Source organism: Psammomys obesus, unplaced genomic scaffold (assembly GCF_907164565.1).
Source record: "Psammomys obesus unplaced genomic scaffold, mPsaObe1.curated_primary_1811, whole genome shotgun sequence".
In the NCBI taxonomy this organism is placed as follows: domain Eukaryota; kingdom Metazoa; phylum Chordata; class Mammalia; order Rodentia; family Muridae; genus Psammomys; species Psammomys obesus.
In genome coordinates, this window is record NW_026596143.1 from 1,959,268 (window position 1) to 1,975,795 (window position 16,528).

The window sequence follows — 16,528 nt, forward strand, 5'->3', positions numbered from 1 at the left end:
CCCATAAGAGATCAGTTTTGCTTCCATCCATTTTAGATCTAGCAGCTCTGATCACCGAATCTGAAACTTTTAAGGAGCATCCATACATGATATATCTATAAACAGATACAGGATATGCTTAGAGAAAACACAACCCCTGCCCAATTTCAGCCTAACTTACAAAGGTGATTTCCCCACAGATATCAGCATGCAAGCCTGGATCATTCCCCATCTGGGAGAGGCACCAAACACAAAGCACAGATTACAGAGTAGTACCAGTTTTAGGAATTAAAAAAAAAATCATACAAAATAGCATTTAAAAAGTCAAAACACCTTAAACTCCAAAAGTGAAAAAAATTAAGATATAAAAAAAAAAAAAACATGCTAGGATCAAAAACATTTGCTACCTGCCTGATTCAAACTTATGAAGCCAGAGAGCATAGGCCACTTCCAGCCCCCTGCCCCAGACTCTGAATCCACCAAACTCTGTGCTTCATTCCCTCATGTCTCCGGGGGGAACCTCACTTCAGTAAGAAAATTAAACAGACATCTTTTGCCAAACTTCCAAAACAAAACAACACCCCTAAATTTCTACAAATATGCATATAAAAAGTAGTTCTCAAACTCCCCTATAATTTTAATTTACCCAAGAGAAAAATCACAGGTTTTGGGGGTCCACCCAACAGTAAAAGCTCTAGGAGTCTCAAAATAGCATTTGATAATGCACTGCAGTCCAATATGGTTAAGAAAAATTCATGCTGCAGAGTTGACAAACATTTAAAATAACATAGCAAAACTTGGTGAGGTTTTTTTTCCCCCCTATCCCTTTACAATACAAACCATAAGTAAAAACACCCAATCAGTGTCCGTGGGGGTTTGCGAAGCATCCTGAATATGACTGTGTACTGCAGACAAACCTAAGCATTTTCTGGAGGCTTCGAGGCTATACCAGACATGCTATTTGAAAGTCTCAGACTCAGCATTGAAGTGGACTCTCCAGGAGGGGAGTTATGATTCTCCCCTAAGAGAATCAGCTCACACAGCAGCCTGGCAGTGAAAACGGATCTTGTCGTTGAGTTTCCTGGTAACTTGGGGTGAAACTGAGTGCTTGAAAAGCGCCCCCAAAATCCAACAGGAAAAGCTAGAAGTTATGACTGTCCTGCTTTGTCACAGTGCTGTACCCCGTGATCCCACGCGGAGACCAATATGTTTCCAGTAACTGGTATGTTGGTCTCTGCTGGAATATAAAGTAGGGGTCAGAAAGAGGGGAGAGGAAATGCCTATCCCTGCCACAAGCTACTTAAGCTTCTGTTATCTTGTCCAGATCACTGGCTGGACTGGGGCGGGGGGGGGGGGGGATGTAGAACATGAACTTGCACAGAAATGGGCTGCCCCAGTCCCTCCTCTGAGGCGGCGGGGAATCAGGCCAGTGTGCCACAGAGCTGAGATAAAGGGGGCACCGAGTACAGGCGGAATGAAGGCAACACACGGAAACGCGTGGGCGGGGCGGGACCCCAAGGTCAGTGTTAAGGCTGGAAGAGACTGGAGACTGGCTTCTAGGTGACTGACTTTCCGAGTGTGGAGGAGAGGCCGGCTTCCTCCGTTCTTGCCAGCTTGGCTCCTCTCCAGACCCTTCTGGCACCATCCTGCGCATTCCCTTGTGGCCAACCCGGATGCCGCAGGGAATCAGCGCACCTCCTCTCCTCCGGGCAAGAAACCAATCGCTATGGAAACACCCCGGACTCTCTGGTTTAAGAAAAAGGTGAACAAGGAGCCTATCTTTTCAAAGACCGTGCCTAATGGCAGTTCATCTTCACTCTTGTCTTGCATTCTCTCCTTCGCCTTGATCCAGAGCCACAGACTATCCGCTGTAGTCATTAGTAGTAAGGCCCTAGTTTCTCATAGCCCAGATAACTAGGCCACTCTGGAAACAGTCCAAAGGAACACCGAGGGCTTCCAAACTGGTCAAAGGATATTCCAAAATCCGGTCCCTTGTACGGCTCGATCGCTCCCTGAGTGGCTCGGAGCTCAGCCCGTATGATCCTGTAGTTTTTGCCTTTGTTGCTGTCCCAGTACGCCTGGCCGTTGCACTCATAGCACACGGCAAACTCCATTCTCTCATAAGACTGAATTTTCTCAGGTAGGCTGATGTCAAAGGAGAACGTGTCCCTGTCTGAACCAGCGTAAGTGTCCTTCACGTACTGACAAGGGAAGTCTGTGAAGCTCTTCCAGGTGTCAAATGTCATTCTGATCTTCACAACCTTCTCGAATGCCAGGTTCTGGACCTTGACGGTGCCCTCGATGGCTTTGTCCTTCAGCACGCAGTTTTCGAGGCAGACATGGTTGTTCTGAAGTCGATTTCTGAAGTCTAAGTAATCCGCAGAAGGCTGCGGAAAATCCAAAACAAAGCTCTCACTCTCTGCTGTCGTCAGACTCACGATGTTGTCTAGCAGCTCCGTGATGTTAAACGGAATATCTAGCGGGTCATCAAATTCCGAGAACACTTTGACCATTGTCAGGGCCAGCCCCTGGTTGTCGGCGAAGGACACCCGCTTCTTCACCTTCTTCTCCTGCACCATGGGGGCCACCATGCCGCTGGCTTCATCCTTGCTGCCCAGCTGAATGCAAGGCCTCAGAGGCTTGCTCAGTTTGGGGGAGATCTTGAAGGTGAAGCGCTCCCTGCGCAGAGAGGGGGCCATAGTGCTGTAGCTGTATTCTATGTCCACAGCCATCACGCTAGACGAGCAGGCTAGAAGGCTGGCAGAAAGGGAGATGAGAAAGGAAAGAGGTCAGATGGATGTTTAAACCCTCCTTCTGGCAAAGACGGACAAACAATGTTGCCTTTCATCTGGGCTCACACTCGCATGCAGTCTCACAGGACACAGGTTTCAGCAAAGATTGTGTTGGAACAAGGCACCAGCCGGGGGTTGGGGAAGGGGGGAAAGAAAAAAAAAAAGCTAAGATTAAAACCAACAAAGAAAAGAGAACGGAGCTCACTAGTTTCAGGTTTAATTCATGGGGTTTTCTGCCAGGACGACTTGGATCTTTCTGTATGCTAATACAGCACAGAGGAGAATGAAACGGGCACTAAGAATTATAGTTTCCTGCCATACGGTGGTAGTGAACATCTTTAATCCTAGCACTTGGGAGGCAGAGGCAGGCTGATTCTGAATTCAAGGCCAGCTTGGTCTACCCAGAAAAACTCTTGTCTTGAAAAACAAACAAACAAACCAAACAAAAACAGAATTGTGATTTCCTAATGTGAGCTTATTTGACTGAAAGAACTCCCCCCTCTTGTGGGGAAGTCTATACCCCACAAACAGTTGATCTGAGGATTGTTTTCGGTAAACACTGCAGACTTCTATTGGACAAATAAAAATTGTTTATATTTCCAGGCTGGTGAGATGGCTTAGTGAATAAAGGCATTTGTCACCAAGCCTCATAACTTCCTTTCAATCCCTGAGACCCACATAGCTGATGGAGGGAACCAGATCCCACAAGTTGTCCTTTGACTTTTACACATTGCCCTGTGGAACACATGTTCCTGTACTAAATAAATAAATGCAATAGAAATGATATTTTGACATATGCACACATTGTAGAATGGCTGAGACACTTAATGTACATTTTCTCATACACTTGGGAGGTGTGGTGAGAATATTTAAAATCTCTATGCAATTTCCAGGTCTACATTGTCACTAACTACTGCTGCGACGATGCAATGGATCTCTTGAAGATATTCCTTCTTTGGAATTAAATATGTATGCCTTTTAATGGACATTGCCCCAGTTCCTCAACGCTAGCATCCAGCAGCCACCAATTTATTACATATTCAATTACATTTTTAGATTTTATATGAATGTGTGCACTTCTCTTTCTGTGGTTGGCTTATTGCACTTAGCACAGCGCCCTGCAGGCTCTTCTCCATGTTTCCACAATGACACCATTTCATTCTTGTCTATGACTGAACAGCACTCCACTGTCTATGGATACCATATGTTCTTTGTCCATTCATCCACTGAGAGGCACTTAGCTAGATTTCCTATCTCGGCTATGAGTGTTACATGAATATGGGACTATGGCTGTCACCTCAACATACTGATTTCCTATCCTTTGAATACACACACCTTGTAATAGGCTCACTGGCTCACATATTTTTAATTTTTTGAGAAACCTCACAGTGCTTTCTGTAGTGGTTGCATTAATTTGCATTTCCACTACTTCTATCTTTTTGAAAGATAACCATTCTAACAGGTATAAAGTATGATATCATGGCTTTAATAATAAATACCGACAACCCAATACAAAAGCAATACAAATTTATAACACAAATATTGACTTGGTATTTACCATGCATCAGACATTATGCTATTATACCCTGAGATTCATTGATAAGAATGGACACAGACTTGTTTTTATGTTCTAATATACCTTTCTTTAGAAAAAGAATGAATAGTTCATTGTTTTGTACTTTGACATGTAGGTAGATAATTGCCTTGTTTATAGGTAATAACAGTTGTCATAAGAACTAAAAGCAGCCTAGAGATGGTGATGGCTGTGGCAGCATAAACCCCAGCACTCAGAAGGCAGAGGCAGGCAGATCTCCAAGTTCGAGGCCAGCTTGGTTTACAGAGTGAGCTCCAGGAACAGATAGGGATACACAGAGAAACCCTGTCTCGAAAACACAAACAAACAAGCAAAATCAACAACAACAACAAAAAGGAAATGTAATCACACAATAAGACATTAAATTTACTTAATTAAAACCATATTTTTCTGTAAGTGAATATATAAACATACTCAAAAAAATTACAAACTTGGAAATTACTTTTCAAAGAGCATGACAATTAGGAGTTATTAACTTGGAATATAGAGTTGTTACAAAGTAACAAACTCAAATAGCCCCCACAAAAGAATGAGCAAAGAAAAAGAGCATCAGCAGATGTTACATTAAAATAAATAAATAAACAAATAAATAAAGTGACTCAAAAACATTCAAACTGTGCAGTCTTAGTAATTTAAGAAATTCAAATGGAAGTTGAATGTGACTATGCACACCTGTGACATTAGCTCCTGAGAAGGTTTAGGGAGGAAGACTGCACGTTCGGTGCTTGCCTAGACGGAAAAGTGAAATTCTGTCTATAATAAATTAGTTAAAATTAAAAATAAAGAAAATTTATATTGGAAATGCTTGTTTTTCACATAGTGGATTAGGAAAGAATCATAAAAGAAAAGATTTTTTTTTTATTATCAAAACTGGTATAATAATCTGGGAGTAGTGGCCCTCGACTGTAAACCAGCTCTCAGGGAGGCAGAGATATAAGCAGATGCTATGAGTTCGAGGCCAGCCTGGTCTACAAAGCAAATCCAGGACAGCCAAGGCTACACAGGAAAACCCTATCTCGATAAAGAAAAAAAAATAGTATAGTCTTCCTAAATATTCTTATCATTTCACTCCAAAAGTATATACAATATAATCTACCCTAAATAAAGAAATAAAATATACAGAAATTAACAGAAAGAGAAATAATGAAAAAAAAATGCCTACTAAGGATGCCTCATAAAATTAACTATATCGTGTCCACATTGTTTAATTTTATACCACTGGTTTCATTATTTGGGAAAATGTTTAAGTGACTAGGAAAATTCACGTTTGCTTTGGATTTTGTAGTTTTGGTTTTTGAGAGAGTCTCACTGTAAAACCTTTGCTGAACTGGAACTAAATATGTAGACCAGGCTAGCCCTAAACTCAGAGATCTGCCTGCTTCTGCCTCCCAGGTACCGGGTTTAAGGCAATGTGACACTGTGCCTAGGTAAAATTTTATCTATGTTGTTAAAAGAAGGAGGAACAGAAAAAGTTGTACACAAATACCAGACATGAGAGAAAATACTATGTACACACACAAAAAACAAACAAACAAACAAAACCAAGTAGAGATACAGCACACTCTCATTGGTTTTCTTTCCCATGGTTTCAGCTCTTTATACTCAATCAAAGTTCAAAAATATTAAAACAAAAATTCCATTAAGTAAGCAATAGATATGTTTAAATTGTGCACCATTAATTCTGAGCTATATGACGCCATCCCCTCTTGGTAGAGTCCTCCTTTTTCCTCAAAGCCAACCTTAACTTAGCCAACATATCTATGATACATATGCCACCAGGCCATCAGGGACTAAGAGCCATCTTGGGTATCACACTGTTGCAGGATTACAAGGAACTTTTATTCTCCTGTTTCAGTTGTTGTCTTGGAAACTTTACTGCCTCCTTCTGTTAACCCAGGCCTACTCCTGGAAGCTTCTAGCCTCCATACAATCTAACCTAGGCCTAGAATGTTTTCAGCTTCTGAGAGTTACAGCTGAATAAGCGCACCCTTTCTTGTTCTTTCTGAGCTCATAGCTGGCTGGTTCAACTCAGCTGTTCTGGCTCAAACTCCTCTCCCAGCTGACTTATTCAATCTGACTTCTCTCTCAGGCTTCTCTCTGAATTGCTCTGCTTGACTTCAAACTAACTTCAGCAACCTGCTCTAGTCTCCTGCCTCCTTCTCATTCTCTGGCTCATTCTGTCTTCACCTGTGTCTAGCTCGTTTTCTCAACCTATAAAACTCTCCCCATAAAACTGCCTCTCTCCTTACACAGCTTCCCTTTCCTCTCTGTTCTCGTGAGAGTTGAGTGTATCCTATTCTGTCAGACATTCCTGATTCCTCACTTTCTTTTTCTGCCACTCAATTAGACATCAGTTTCAAACTTGAGTGCTCCCTTCATTGTTTGGGATTCCATCCAGCTCACACAGACCTAGAAGGTCTTTGGATGTGATCTCTTGCCAGAACTGTCTGCCGTGTTCTGAATTAAGGTTTCTCTACAAGAAACCTTTTTTTTTTTTTTAACCTAATAATGACCCTAAAGCTCAAGAGCAGTGATGTAAATGAGGCACCTGGCCATATAATGAAGAAAGAGATGAGCTCTGGAACTGTGGAGCAATGCTGCAGAAAGTAAAAACGCATAGGGCTTACAGCTGCCTGGGCAGCTTGTTAGGCATCTCATATAGATAGCAGGGACCATCCAATAGTTAAAAATGTCAGAGTATGTGTGTGACATATTTCCTCAACAATGCTTCCTGTTTTGTGTTTCCTTATATCGTCTAAAACAATACTACTTCTGTAATCAGGAAAAAAAGTGACCTTAAGAAAACAGTCGAAACTACTCCGACGCTTAACCTGACTAAAGGGGCACATCGTTTTAGCTTTCTCCTTATGATGGCATATTTATATGAGACTTAACGATGGTCTGAGCTGAAGAAGCTAGTAATAAAACCTGGATTAGAATCTCAAATCTGGCCAGACGGGCGGTGGTGTGTGCCTTTAATTCCAGCACTTGGGAGGCCGGGGCTAACCTGGTCTGCAGAGCAGAGTTCCAGGACATGTCAAATAGGAGAGTAGAGTTTCAAACATCTGCCTTCTTCTGGCTAACAGGAAGGGATGAGACGGTGTCTTGTGGCAGGGAGGGGCCTTGCTCAAGGGCTACCACGGCTGCCTGAAAGGGCAAGTGCTGGGGGACAATGCCTTTGACCCAGTAAATGCTCTTTCAGCTTCTGAATCTGATTAACCAAATGCATAATAATAATAAAAAAAAAGTTGCCTCATGGTGGTGGTACACACCTTTTAATACCAGCACTTGGGAGGCAGAGGCAGGTGGATTTCTAAGTTTAGGACCAGTCTGATCTACAGAGTGAGTTCCAGTATATCCAGAGTTACACAGATATCTCAGGGGGGGGGAAGGGAAACACACACACACATACACACACACACACACACAGAGAGAGAGAGAGAGAGAGAGAGAGAGAGAGAGAGATAACAAAGACATATTAGACTCCCTCCTTACTTTTTTTTTTTTTTTAAAGATACATTGTTTTTTGTGGGCACAAGAAGCCTGGTAATCCTGTTTTGCCTCTGAATCTGTGTGCTTTCCCAAGTGGCCACGGCTAAGGGCTTCTGACACCCACTAAACCAATGCCTCACTACTTCCCTTCTAGGGAAAGAAGTAATCCAGTGAAAAGGTTCAGAACAAATTAGCTGGGTCTGATCTAATGTCCACACACAAAGACTGTTCCTGGAAAGGGAAAGTCGGACTGAGCTGCCTCTACAAAGGATCAATGGGTTGACTAACTCATTTTTTTTTTAAAGGCCTCATTACTTAACAGATTGTATGAGTTTTAGTTATTCATGTCCATTGCAAAACTTTGTTAGAAATAGTCCTCCCGTTTCAACTTTAATGTACATATTTCTTATTCTGTTTAAATACGCATCAAAGCCAAACACGGTCCCATAACAGCATGTTCTGTGCATTCCACACTGCCCACCCCTGAAGTGCTGGGAGTGAGCAGGGGAGTAGAAGTCATCCCATCCCTGTCCAACCCACCCCCACCCCACCCCATCCCGGGCACTTCCTCCTGGCTTGAGTCAGCACAAGGCCTGGTGTGCCTCTGTAGTGCCTCCAAGTTCTAGGTCCAGTCTCAGCCATGCTTTCCTGAAAGTTTTTTTTTTTTTTCCAGCTTGTTGGAAAAATGGTACAAAATTCTTGAGCTACCATGGAAGCAAAACCCCAAAGCGCACTCAAGACTCTGCTCCCTTGCAACCCAGGAGGCTCGCTCAGGCGTTCTAGTCCTGCAGGCTCAAGAGTGGAGGTGAAGCCGTTGGTGAACATGTACTCCTGGACCCCCTTTGTCACTGAACTGTGAGGATTAGCAGAATCGAGGTTGGAGAGACATGTTTACAATCAGAGCCAGAGTTATGGAGGCAATCCTTTTCAAGAACCATATTTTTTTTTCCCAAGACTTGTCCATGAAAGACAAATGTGAGATTATGATGGCCCAGGAGTTACCACTGGGACTCTTGCCCTGTAAAATTGCATAAGCAGGCCTGGCTTAGAAACCCTTCTTTTTTTTTTTTTTTCTAGATGTCGCCATCGCTACAGGCTAAGGACATTCACCCTTGTGGCCTCTATCAAGGGTATAATGTGATGGTCACCCTCATAGAACATTCCAGCTTTTATTAACCTGATGTTCATCCAAGAATCGGCGTACCAAAGTACTTGTTTGAGTTTAGCTTTCCTGATTTATCTACTCGGATGTCCCGACAGCCCAATAATGATAAGGGCCACTCAGAAGCGCTCCCAGAAATTGGGCAGCGCAATAGTTAAGTCCCTTAAAGGAAGACACCCCAGCAGGTGCTTCAGGAAACACATTCACCCCCAAAACATGTTTGGAAGGACCACAGCCTTCTGCCTCCAACCCTGCCTGACCAGCCTTTCCCTCTACTGAGGAAACAAGCAGAAACAGAACAGCACCTCTGAGCCACAGAGAATGGCACCTCTGAGCCACAAGTATGGGACATAGGATCTTGACCCTAGCTGCAGGGTTCCTGGGAGTTCCAGGAGCTCTTTCCCAAGGACAGTCACACACTTCGCTTTCGCAGGGATGCCTTGGAGGTCAACAGCCTCTGATGAGGGACTGGGCTGTGTCTGAAACCCTTGCAGAAATACCTTCTCTGTTCTGGTGAAATACTGTGGCCTTTCAAGATACCGGCCAGTCCCAGAAATCCAGGGATATTTCTTTTAAGGTTGACAAGCCTGAACAGAAAATAACCCCTATGAGCTTCTGCGTTTCAGGCAGCTGAGCTGAGTTCCTGGCTGTGCCTTCCTTTCTGCACCCCTTTCTCTCAGACGTGAAAGGCAGATTAGGAACAGCCCACCAGCAACGCTAGGTCAGCTAAACACCCACAACCAGGTTATACCACGCCAACACCCACCCTTCTCCCCTTCAGCAATTCTCCATTCTCTCCCCAGTTGTTTAGCTGATACTTTTACACAAATAAAGTTGACATGGTTTCCCCACAGAGCGTAATTATCACAGCCTTAATGCATACCCCTCAGTCTTAAATGTTTGCGAATGGAACTGTGTAATGAGCAGTCAGGGCACTTTGAATGAGACAGCCCACACTGCCCAGCGCTGGCCTAAGAATGCCTCTGCCCGGCTGAACTGCAATAAACGAACTCTCCAGGCTTAAAGGTTCTCTTTTGAGGTCCCTTCTCCGCTCTGACCTCTGGGGTTGCTAACCGGGCCCTAGTCCAACTTTTTCCCTAAATGGCCCTAGTCTACTTCTGTGGTCCTTCAGCTGTCTCCAAGTTTTTTCCTGGCTCCTGGACATCTTTGCCAAATGGACCATTTCCTTTCCTGCCTAGGCTGAAGAAGCCCTTTTCCTCCTGGACCCGCAAGCTGCAACAGGTCCACCTTCTAGCAACTCTACAAGTTTCCACACTCAAGTCTTTTTTTGTTAAAGCTTTCTCTTCTGTTTCGCTCTGGGCCGTCCACTCTTCTGAAGCTAATCTGGTTCACAGCCTTTTCTCTGGGTCCAAAACGGTGGCTCTGAACAAGTCCCTGGGGGCAGGTCAGCGAGTCCGATCCCACCAGGCATTCTCCGACGGTGCTGTGCCTGCAAACCGCTCGCCGTCCCCCCACCCACCCCACCCCACACACCCTCCCCAGGAGCCTTGCTACACCTGGGTCTGCACGTACCTCTCCCGCGGCGCCGCAGCCCGGGCCCCTGCTCGCCGGCCTCATGGGAGAGCCTGAGAGAGGTGGCAGGGGTGACTGCTGCCCCTGAACTACGTGAGCGTCGGAGTGTCCCGGAGGTAGGGCCTGGGCTTAGTTCCCGGAGACGACCGGGGAGGAGGAGTCAAAGTTATCACACCAGGGCGGGACCTGGCGCCGTGACAGCCCGGGCGGGAGCGGCGCCTCAAGAGCACCCCCAAGCGGGCTGCCCCGTTCCCGGGCGGAGCTCACCTAAACCCGTCGCCTTCCGAGACCGGAGACCACCCAACGTGTGCCCCTGCCCGTGTGCACCGAAGGGTGACAAGTCTACTCGACTTGATGGAGTCGGGGCTTGGACGGGGCTCTCTTTGGGAGACTTGGGTTTGGACCACGGATTCCGCCGCAAGAACCTGGGATTACCATCCAGAAGTGTCAAATCTCGGGTTAGGGATGTGCCGTGTTGGGACTTGCGACACCTTTTGTCCAGGACATCTCCCCTGGCCACGTTTCGTGGGCTAGCCCCACGGAGGGATCTCGGGGGTCCCCTGCATCCCAGCTCGGGTGCCTGGGATGTTCCTGCACGTGAAAGCGACCAACTACCCGAGCCCGGTTGGAGGATCCTTCCACCTGGGAGTCACCGTAAATGGGACGACAGTGGTGAGGGCCGGGGAACGCCCCCGTGCGCCTCTCGCCGCAGATTTCCAGGCCCCGCACCTCGAGCTCGAAGCTTGGGGAGGTACGTACCAGGTACAGCTCCTGAGGACAGAGAGCGGGGCCTCCAGCCCGCCCCCACCATCTGCGCGGGGTGACGCGGACAGCGACGGCAAGTGTGGGACAGGGACCCGGGTGGGTCCGCGCGACAGCAGCCCGTGGCGCACTTAAACTTTCCAGCCACCTCTCCCCACCAAGGGTGCCATCCAAGACTTTTTTTCCTCCCCACAGGAACGCGGAACTCGGCCAACGAGCACTCCCGGGACCTGAGTGGCCGGCCAATAGCCACACTTGCGGGAGAGCAGCCATCCGCCACGTGATCTGCAGCGTGTGGCGAGAGACACCGCTGGAGTCCTGGATCTGGGAAGCGGGTCGCAGTTTCATCAGGCGCCCGGGGGTGGGGGGTGGGGGAGGCGACGACCCTAGCCTAGGGATGGAGGCGATTTCCCACCTTAGAAGGTTTGGCTGGAGGGACACTGACTGAGGAGCATCGGCTGGCTGCCGCGTGCAAAGCTCTCCCCCCCCCCCCCCTGCCAGTAAAGTTCTAATCAGATCTTGAGTCCCAGGTGTAGAAGGCAGTGTTGTCTTTCCGTTGGCCTGGCCCTAGCCTTTCTAGGACAATAGCCCGCAGGGTTCACAGATGGCTGTGACCTCCGCAGAATGCCCAAAAGCAAGAGTTCTCCATGCCTTCCCCTGTCCACTTCCGATATTATCTGCATCTTAGGCAGTAGTGTCCCAAGCATTCACTGACTCTTGCTTTGTGGCTCTCACTCTAGCAAATCTAGGGATGTTTGGGGGCAGAACACCACCCAGGACGCTCACAGTCCTGCAGACTGAGGACTAGAGAGGTGGATATATTTAGGAGACTGCCTGAATTGGGTTTGATTAGTAGCGAGCTGCTTGTTCCCGGCTTCTGTTTTTGTTGTTGTGTTTATGCCCCTGGGGCTCTGCAGGACAGTGACTTTAGGAACCAATGACTCCTCTTTCTCCTGGGAAATCTGTTGACCTTAGCTGCCACTTGAGGTAGGTTCATATTTTTCTAAGGGCATCCCAGCCCCTGGGCTAGAGAAGTTTGCGTAGGGTTAGGGTATGCCAGCCATATCTTGTAACAGTTAGGGACTGAGGAATGCTGGGAGAACCTGGTGGCCAGGTCCATTTTGATATATTAAACAGGCACCTGTTATCCATTTGTGTTGGGTTTGGGACCTAGCACTTAGAGATCTGCCTGCCTCTGCCTCTCGAGTACTGGAATTAAAGTTCGAGTACTGGAATTAAAGAGTACTGGTGCGCACGGCACCACCCATGCCCAGCTGACTTAAAAAGTTCTCTGAGAACAACAGACACAAGAAGGTCATTATGACCATTAACTCATATTGGATGCATTGACTTGCATATTGGACTTATGGAAACTCGTTGTTTAATGTGATTTTGGGGGTTTCTACTCTAAGGGATACAGGAGCAGCTTTCAATATAAGTGGGTATGCAAGCCTAAAATACTCCTGGGTTACAATGATCTAATACAAGTCTAAAGCTCTAATGGGGAGCTTCCCCAGCCCAAGTCTCAGGAGCCATTTCTTTCTTTTTGGATGGGCTGTTGCCGACCTGAAATCCCAGCATTAGCTTTAAACTGAAGTTGAATTAAGCCAAGTGCTGGCTACAATCCCAAATGAAGTGAGTGTGCTACTGGAGCGAGCAAAGATAGAGCCAGTAAGTATTGCAAAATATGTGCAGGCGAAGGGTGATCGGATCCTAGCTGGGAAGAAGTTGGGACAAGCAAATATAACTGTGCGGCACAAGGGTTTGGAATCATCTTTCTCACATAGATCTAGGAAACCGTGGGTAATAATTTCCCCTGCGGTTCAGATGACTATTTAAAATCAGGAGAGCAGGCTAAACTTAGCTGTGGGACACCACAGTCTTGGTAGGCAGGAGTGTGGCGTCTAGGGGCTTGTACAGGGCAGTCTTTTTCTACAACTAGAATAGAGCTAACAGAAGCACAGTATCTGGGGGACCCGAGGCAGAGGACAACCCTAGAGCCTGCGAGCTGGCAGGATCATGCCCTTTCTTTCATTGTTTGGCAAGGAACAGGAAAGAAAGGGAACATGGAAATGTTGAACCCCTTAGTCAGGCACACCCAGTTCCATCTTATAATATCTGGCATTGGATTGGTCTTAGTTTCACTTATTACTAAACACCCCCTCCCAGAAAAATAAACCAAAAGGTTTAGCAGGGGCTAAGCATAGAAATGACACCCCCCAAGACTGTCAGTAGTAAGAGTGTCTTCTTCCTTGTCCTGGGCACCTGGCTGCTTAATTCAGCATATGAGTAGCTGTCCTGAAAACATTCTCAATAAAATACTTGAAAACTGAATTCAAGCACACATCAAAAGGACCATTCACCATGATCGAACCCACTTCATTCCAAAGATTCATGGATGATTAAGCATTTGCAAATCAATAAATTTGCATTGTATACATTACAGAAGAGATGGGGGGGAAATCACATGACCATCTCAACAGACAAAGAAAAAAGCTTTTAACAAACTCCAACCTTACCTGATTCAAAGAGTCTTGCAGAAACTAGAAGTAGAAGGAATGATCAAGGCCATATGTGACAGACCTCTGACCAACCAGATGGAGAAAAGCTCAGATCATTTTCACAGAAATCAGGAACAGGTCAGGGGTGTCCTCTTTCTCTACTAATTAGTCTAGCATTTATAATCTCAGCTAGAGCAGTAAGAAAAGAGAAGGAAACAAAGATGCACACCAGAAAAGAAGGAGTTTAACCATCCCTGCTATATGAGATGGGAAAGCCTCCACCTGAAAACTTCTACCGCGATAAACACGCTTAGCAAAGCAGCAGGACGCAATATTAAAGCATAAAAAACTAGTAGCCTTCCTCTACTCTATACCAATAACCAACACGTTGAAAAAGAAACCGGGCAAATAATCCTATTAACAGTTACCTCAAAAGAAAGGGAATAAAAAGTACCTCGTAATACACCCAACTAAGGAAATGAAAAGACCGCTATAATAAAAAAAATCTTAAATTGCTGAAGAAAATTGAAGACATATAGAAGATAGAAACCTCTCTCATACTCATGAATTAGAAAAATAAATATAAAAATAGCTATCCAACCAAAAGCCATCTCTATATTCAGTGCGATTCCCATCAAAATTTCAACGTCATTCTTCATAGAAACTGAAACAAACAAAGAAAATCCCCAAATTCATGCTGAGGCACAGATTCCCAGATAGCAAAAGCAACCCGAGGGGGGAAAGGCAAATGCTTCATCTCTTTCTCTCTCTCTCTCATTTGTAGATCTTAAATTTTATATAGGGACATGAATCAAGTAGTTATACTTGACATAAAAGTAGAATTGAAGTTGTCTATGGAAACAAATAGGTCTGCAGGGGATAGGAGGGGGAGGAAGGAGAGTGAAGGGGGTAAGAGGAGGATGTGTTCACTGTATTCTAAATATTTACAGAAACACGCCTGGTGAAACAGGGCTCTCCACAGTGAATATGTACCAATTACAAATATGTTTTAATGGGAAAATGGGAGAAATACAGTGTTTCTCCCAAGAAGCACATGAGCTAATAAATACCCAGGAAATGTATGGAAGGAAAAGCCTCTGTCTTTGGGATCTTGTTTCAGTCTTCCTGGGGAGAAATGAACAAGTTTAAGTTTACTCCAAGTAGGGCGCCAGTGACAGGCCAAAGAAAGGATTCTGTCTCAGTTCAGCTTAGTGAACCGGTGAGTTTACGTGGCTTACTCACAGGCACACGGAGGACGAAACAGCTGCATCCCACCCCAGCATGGGGCACATGCCCTCCTCACCTTTAGTTAACCTTCCACTTGTTACATAAGAGTCCCTCAAGACCAGTGGTTCTCAATCTTCCTAATGCTGCGACCTTTTAACACAGTTCCTTAAGTGGTGGTGGGCCCCAACCATAAAATTATTTTTGTTGCTACTTCACAGCTGTAATTTTGCTACCGCTGCGAATAGTAATGTAAATATCTGAGATGCAGGATATCTGATCTACAACCGCTCAGAGAAAGGGTCCTTTGACCCCCAGAGGAGTTGCGACCCACAGGTTGAGAACCGCTCCTGACTGCGCGTGCAGCTGCGAGGGGGAGGAGGGAGGAGCGACTGCCGAGAGTCAGGTGAGGGTTGCGGACTCCCAGCCTTAGACTAGGAGGTACTAACAGCCTCATTGTCATTCGTGAAGACCTGGTGATCCCTGCATGTCCTGCTTATTTTGTGATTTCGGGCCAAAGTTAGTCTGCAAATCAATGGGGCAAAATCACTCCTTACAGGATGGAGATGGTTGCGGTATGTCCAAAGGAAACAGCCATTCCCCAATATGATAAATAAGAAGTCACCTTGGAATGTGTGCGCCAGCAAGGGTGGTGGAGGAAGAGGAAGGCAGAAGACGGCTGCTTGAGAAATGACCGCTGAACAGATTAAGTTCGGACTGAAGAAAGCAAGGCAGGACCTGGCAAAGATAAAGAATTCTAGAGCCTGTTGGAGAATTTCCTTCCAGCAAATTAAAATTAGGTCCTGTTCCCTCACCTCTCCTCAGAGACGCTTCTTAGTCCAGCGGATGGTGTTTGGCACAGAGACCAGAAAATGCACAGAAAAGGTGACTGGAGATCCCAGCCCAGATAGAACATCTGTATCAGCACCTCCTTCAGGCAACAGAGCAATGTCTCAGAAGAAGCGACAGGAAAATTGCAAGAGTCAGAGTCAAGTCAGGGAGCATGTGAAGTAGTTTTCTTCTTCTCCTCCTCCTCCTCTCCTTCTCCTTCTCCCCCTTTTCTTCTTCTTCTTCTTCTTCTTCTTCTTCTTCTTCTTCTTCTTCTTCTTCTTCTTCTTCTTCTTCTTCTTCTTCTTCTTTCTTTGAGACAGAATTTCTCTGTGTATCCCTGGCTGTCCTGGAACTCACTCGGTAGACCAGGCTGACCTTGAACTAAAATCTGTCTGTGGCCCTTGCTCTCACGAACACAGAGCAGCTGTAGTTTACCTCAAGGGTGAGGCTCCTGTGGATGGTTCTACACTGTACATATGGCCAATACTTGCTGTGCTCAGTGGGTTATTAGAAAAAAAAGGAGGATATGGAATTGGAAGGGGGTCTAGAGTATCTAGAAAAAGTTTTAGGAAGTGGAGATAATGATTAAAATATGTTTTGTATGTGTATGACATTTTCAAGGAATAGATATGTGAAATAAAAGAATTGAAAACATGTC

At 45.7% G+C, this 16,528-nt stretch overlaps 2 protein-coding genes across 3 annotated transcripts; one reads left to right on the forward strand and one right to left on the reverse strand.

The window, feature by feature from the left end:
- Positions 1-595: 595 nt before the first annotated feature.
- Ppp1r3b (protein phosphatase 1 regulatory subunit 3B) lies at positions 596-11,460 on the reverse strand. 2 transcript variants are annotated; one of them, XM_055593424.1, is made up of 2 exons: positions 11,312-11,460; positions 596-2,736 (listed from the first exon to the last, which is right to left on the reverse strand). In XM_055593424.1, exon 2 carries the CDS (start codon positions 2,709-2,711, stop codon positions 1,857-1,859), a length of 855 nt encoding a protein of 284 aa, XP_055449399.1. In that variant the 5' UTR covers positions 2,712-2,736; positions 11,312-11,460; the 3' UTR covers positions 596-1,856. The 2 variants fall into 2 exon arrangements, with proteins under 2 accessions (XP_055449399.1, XP_055449398.1); XM_055593423.1 differs by lacking the exon at positions 11,312-11,460 and adding an exon at positions 10,553-10,667.
- On the forward strand, positions 8,567-14,667 carry LOC129666300 (uncharacterized). Its single transcript, XM_055593345.1, has 3 exons — positions 8,567-8,674; positions 10,375-11,303; positions 11,510-14,667. Exons 1-3 carry the CDS (start codon positions 8,567-8,569, stop codon positions 11,760-11,762), a joined length of 1,290 nt encoding a protein of 429 aa, XP_055449320.1. The 3' UTR covers positions 11,763-14,667.
- Positions 14,668-16,528: the final 1,861 nt, after the last annotated feature.

Coding starts and splice junctions, on each gene's coding strand:
- LOC129666300 (XM_055593345.1), top strand. CDS start 8,567: ATGGAAGCAAAACCCCAAAGCGCACTCAAGACTCTGCTCCCTTGCAAC. Junction 8,675..10,374: donor GAGTGGAGGTGAAGCCGTTG/GTGAACATGTAC, acceptor TCTGGTTCACAG/CCTTTTCTCTGGGTCCAAAA. Junction 11,304..11,509: donor CGAGCTCGAAGCTTGGGGAG/GTACGTACCAGG, acceptor TCCTCCCCACAG/GAACGCGGAACTCGGCCAAC.
- Ppp1r3b (XM_055593424.1), bottom strand. CDS start 2,711: ATGGCTGTGGACATAGAATACAGCTACAGCACTATGGCCCCCTCTCTG.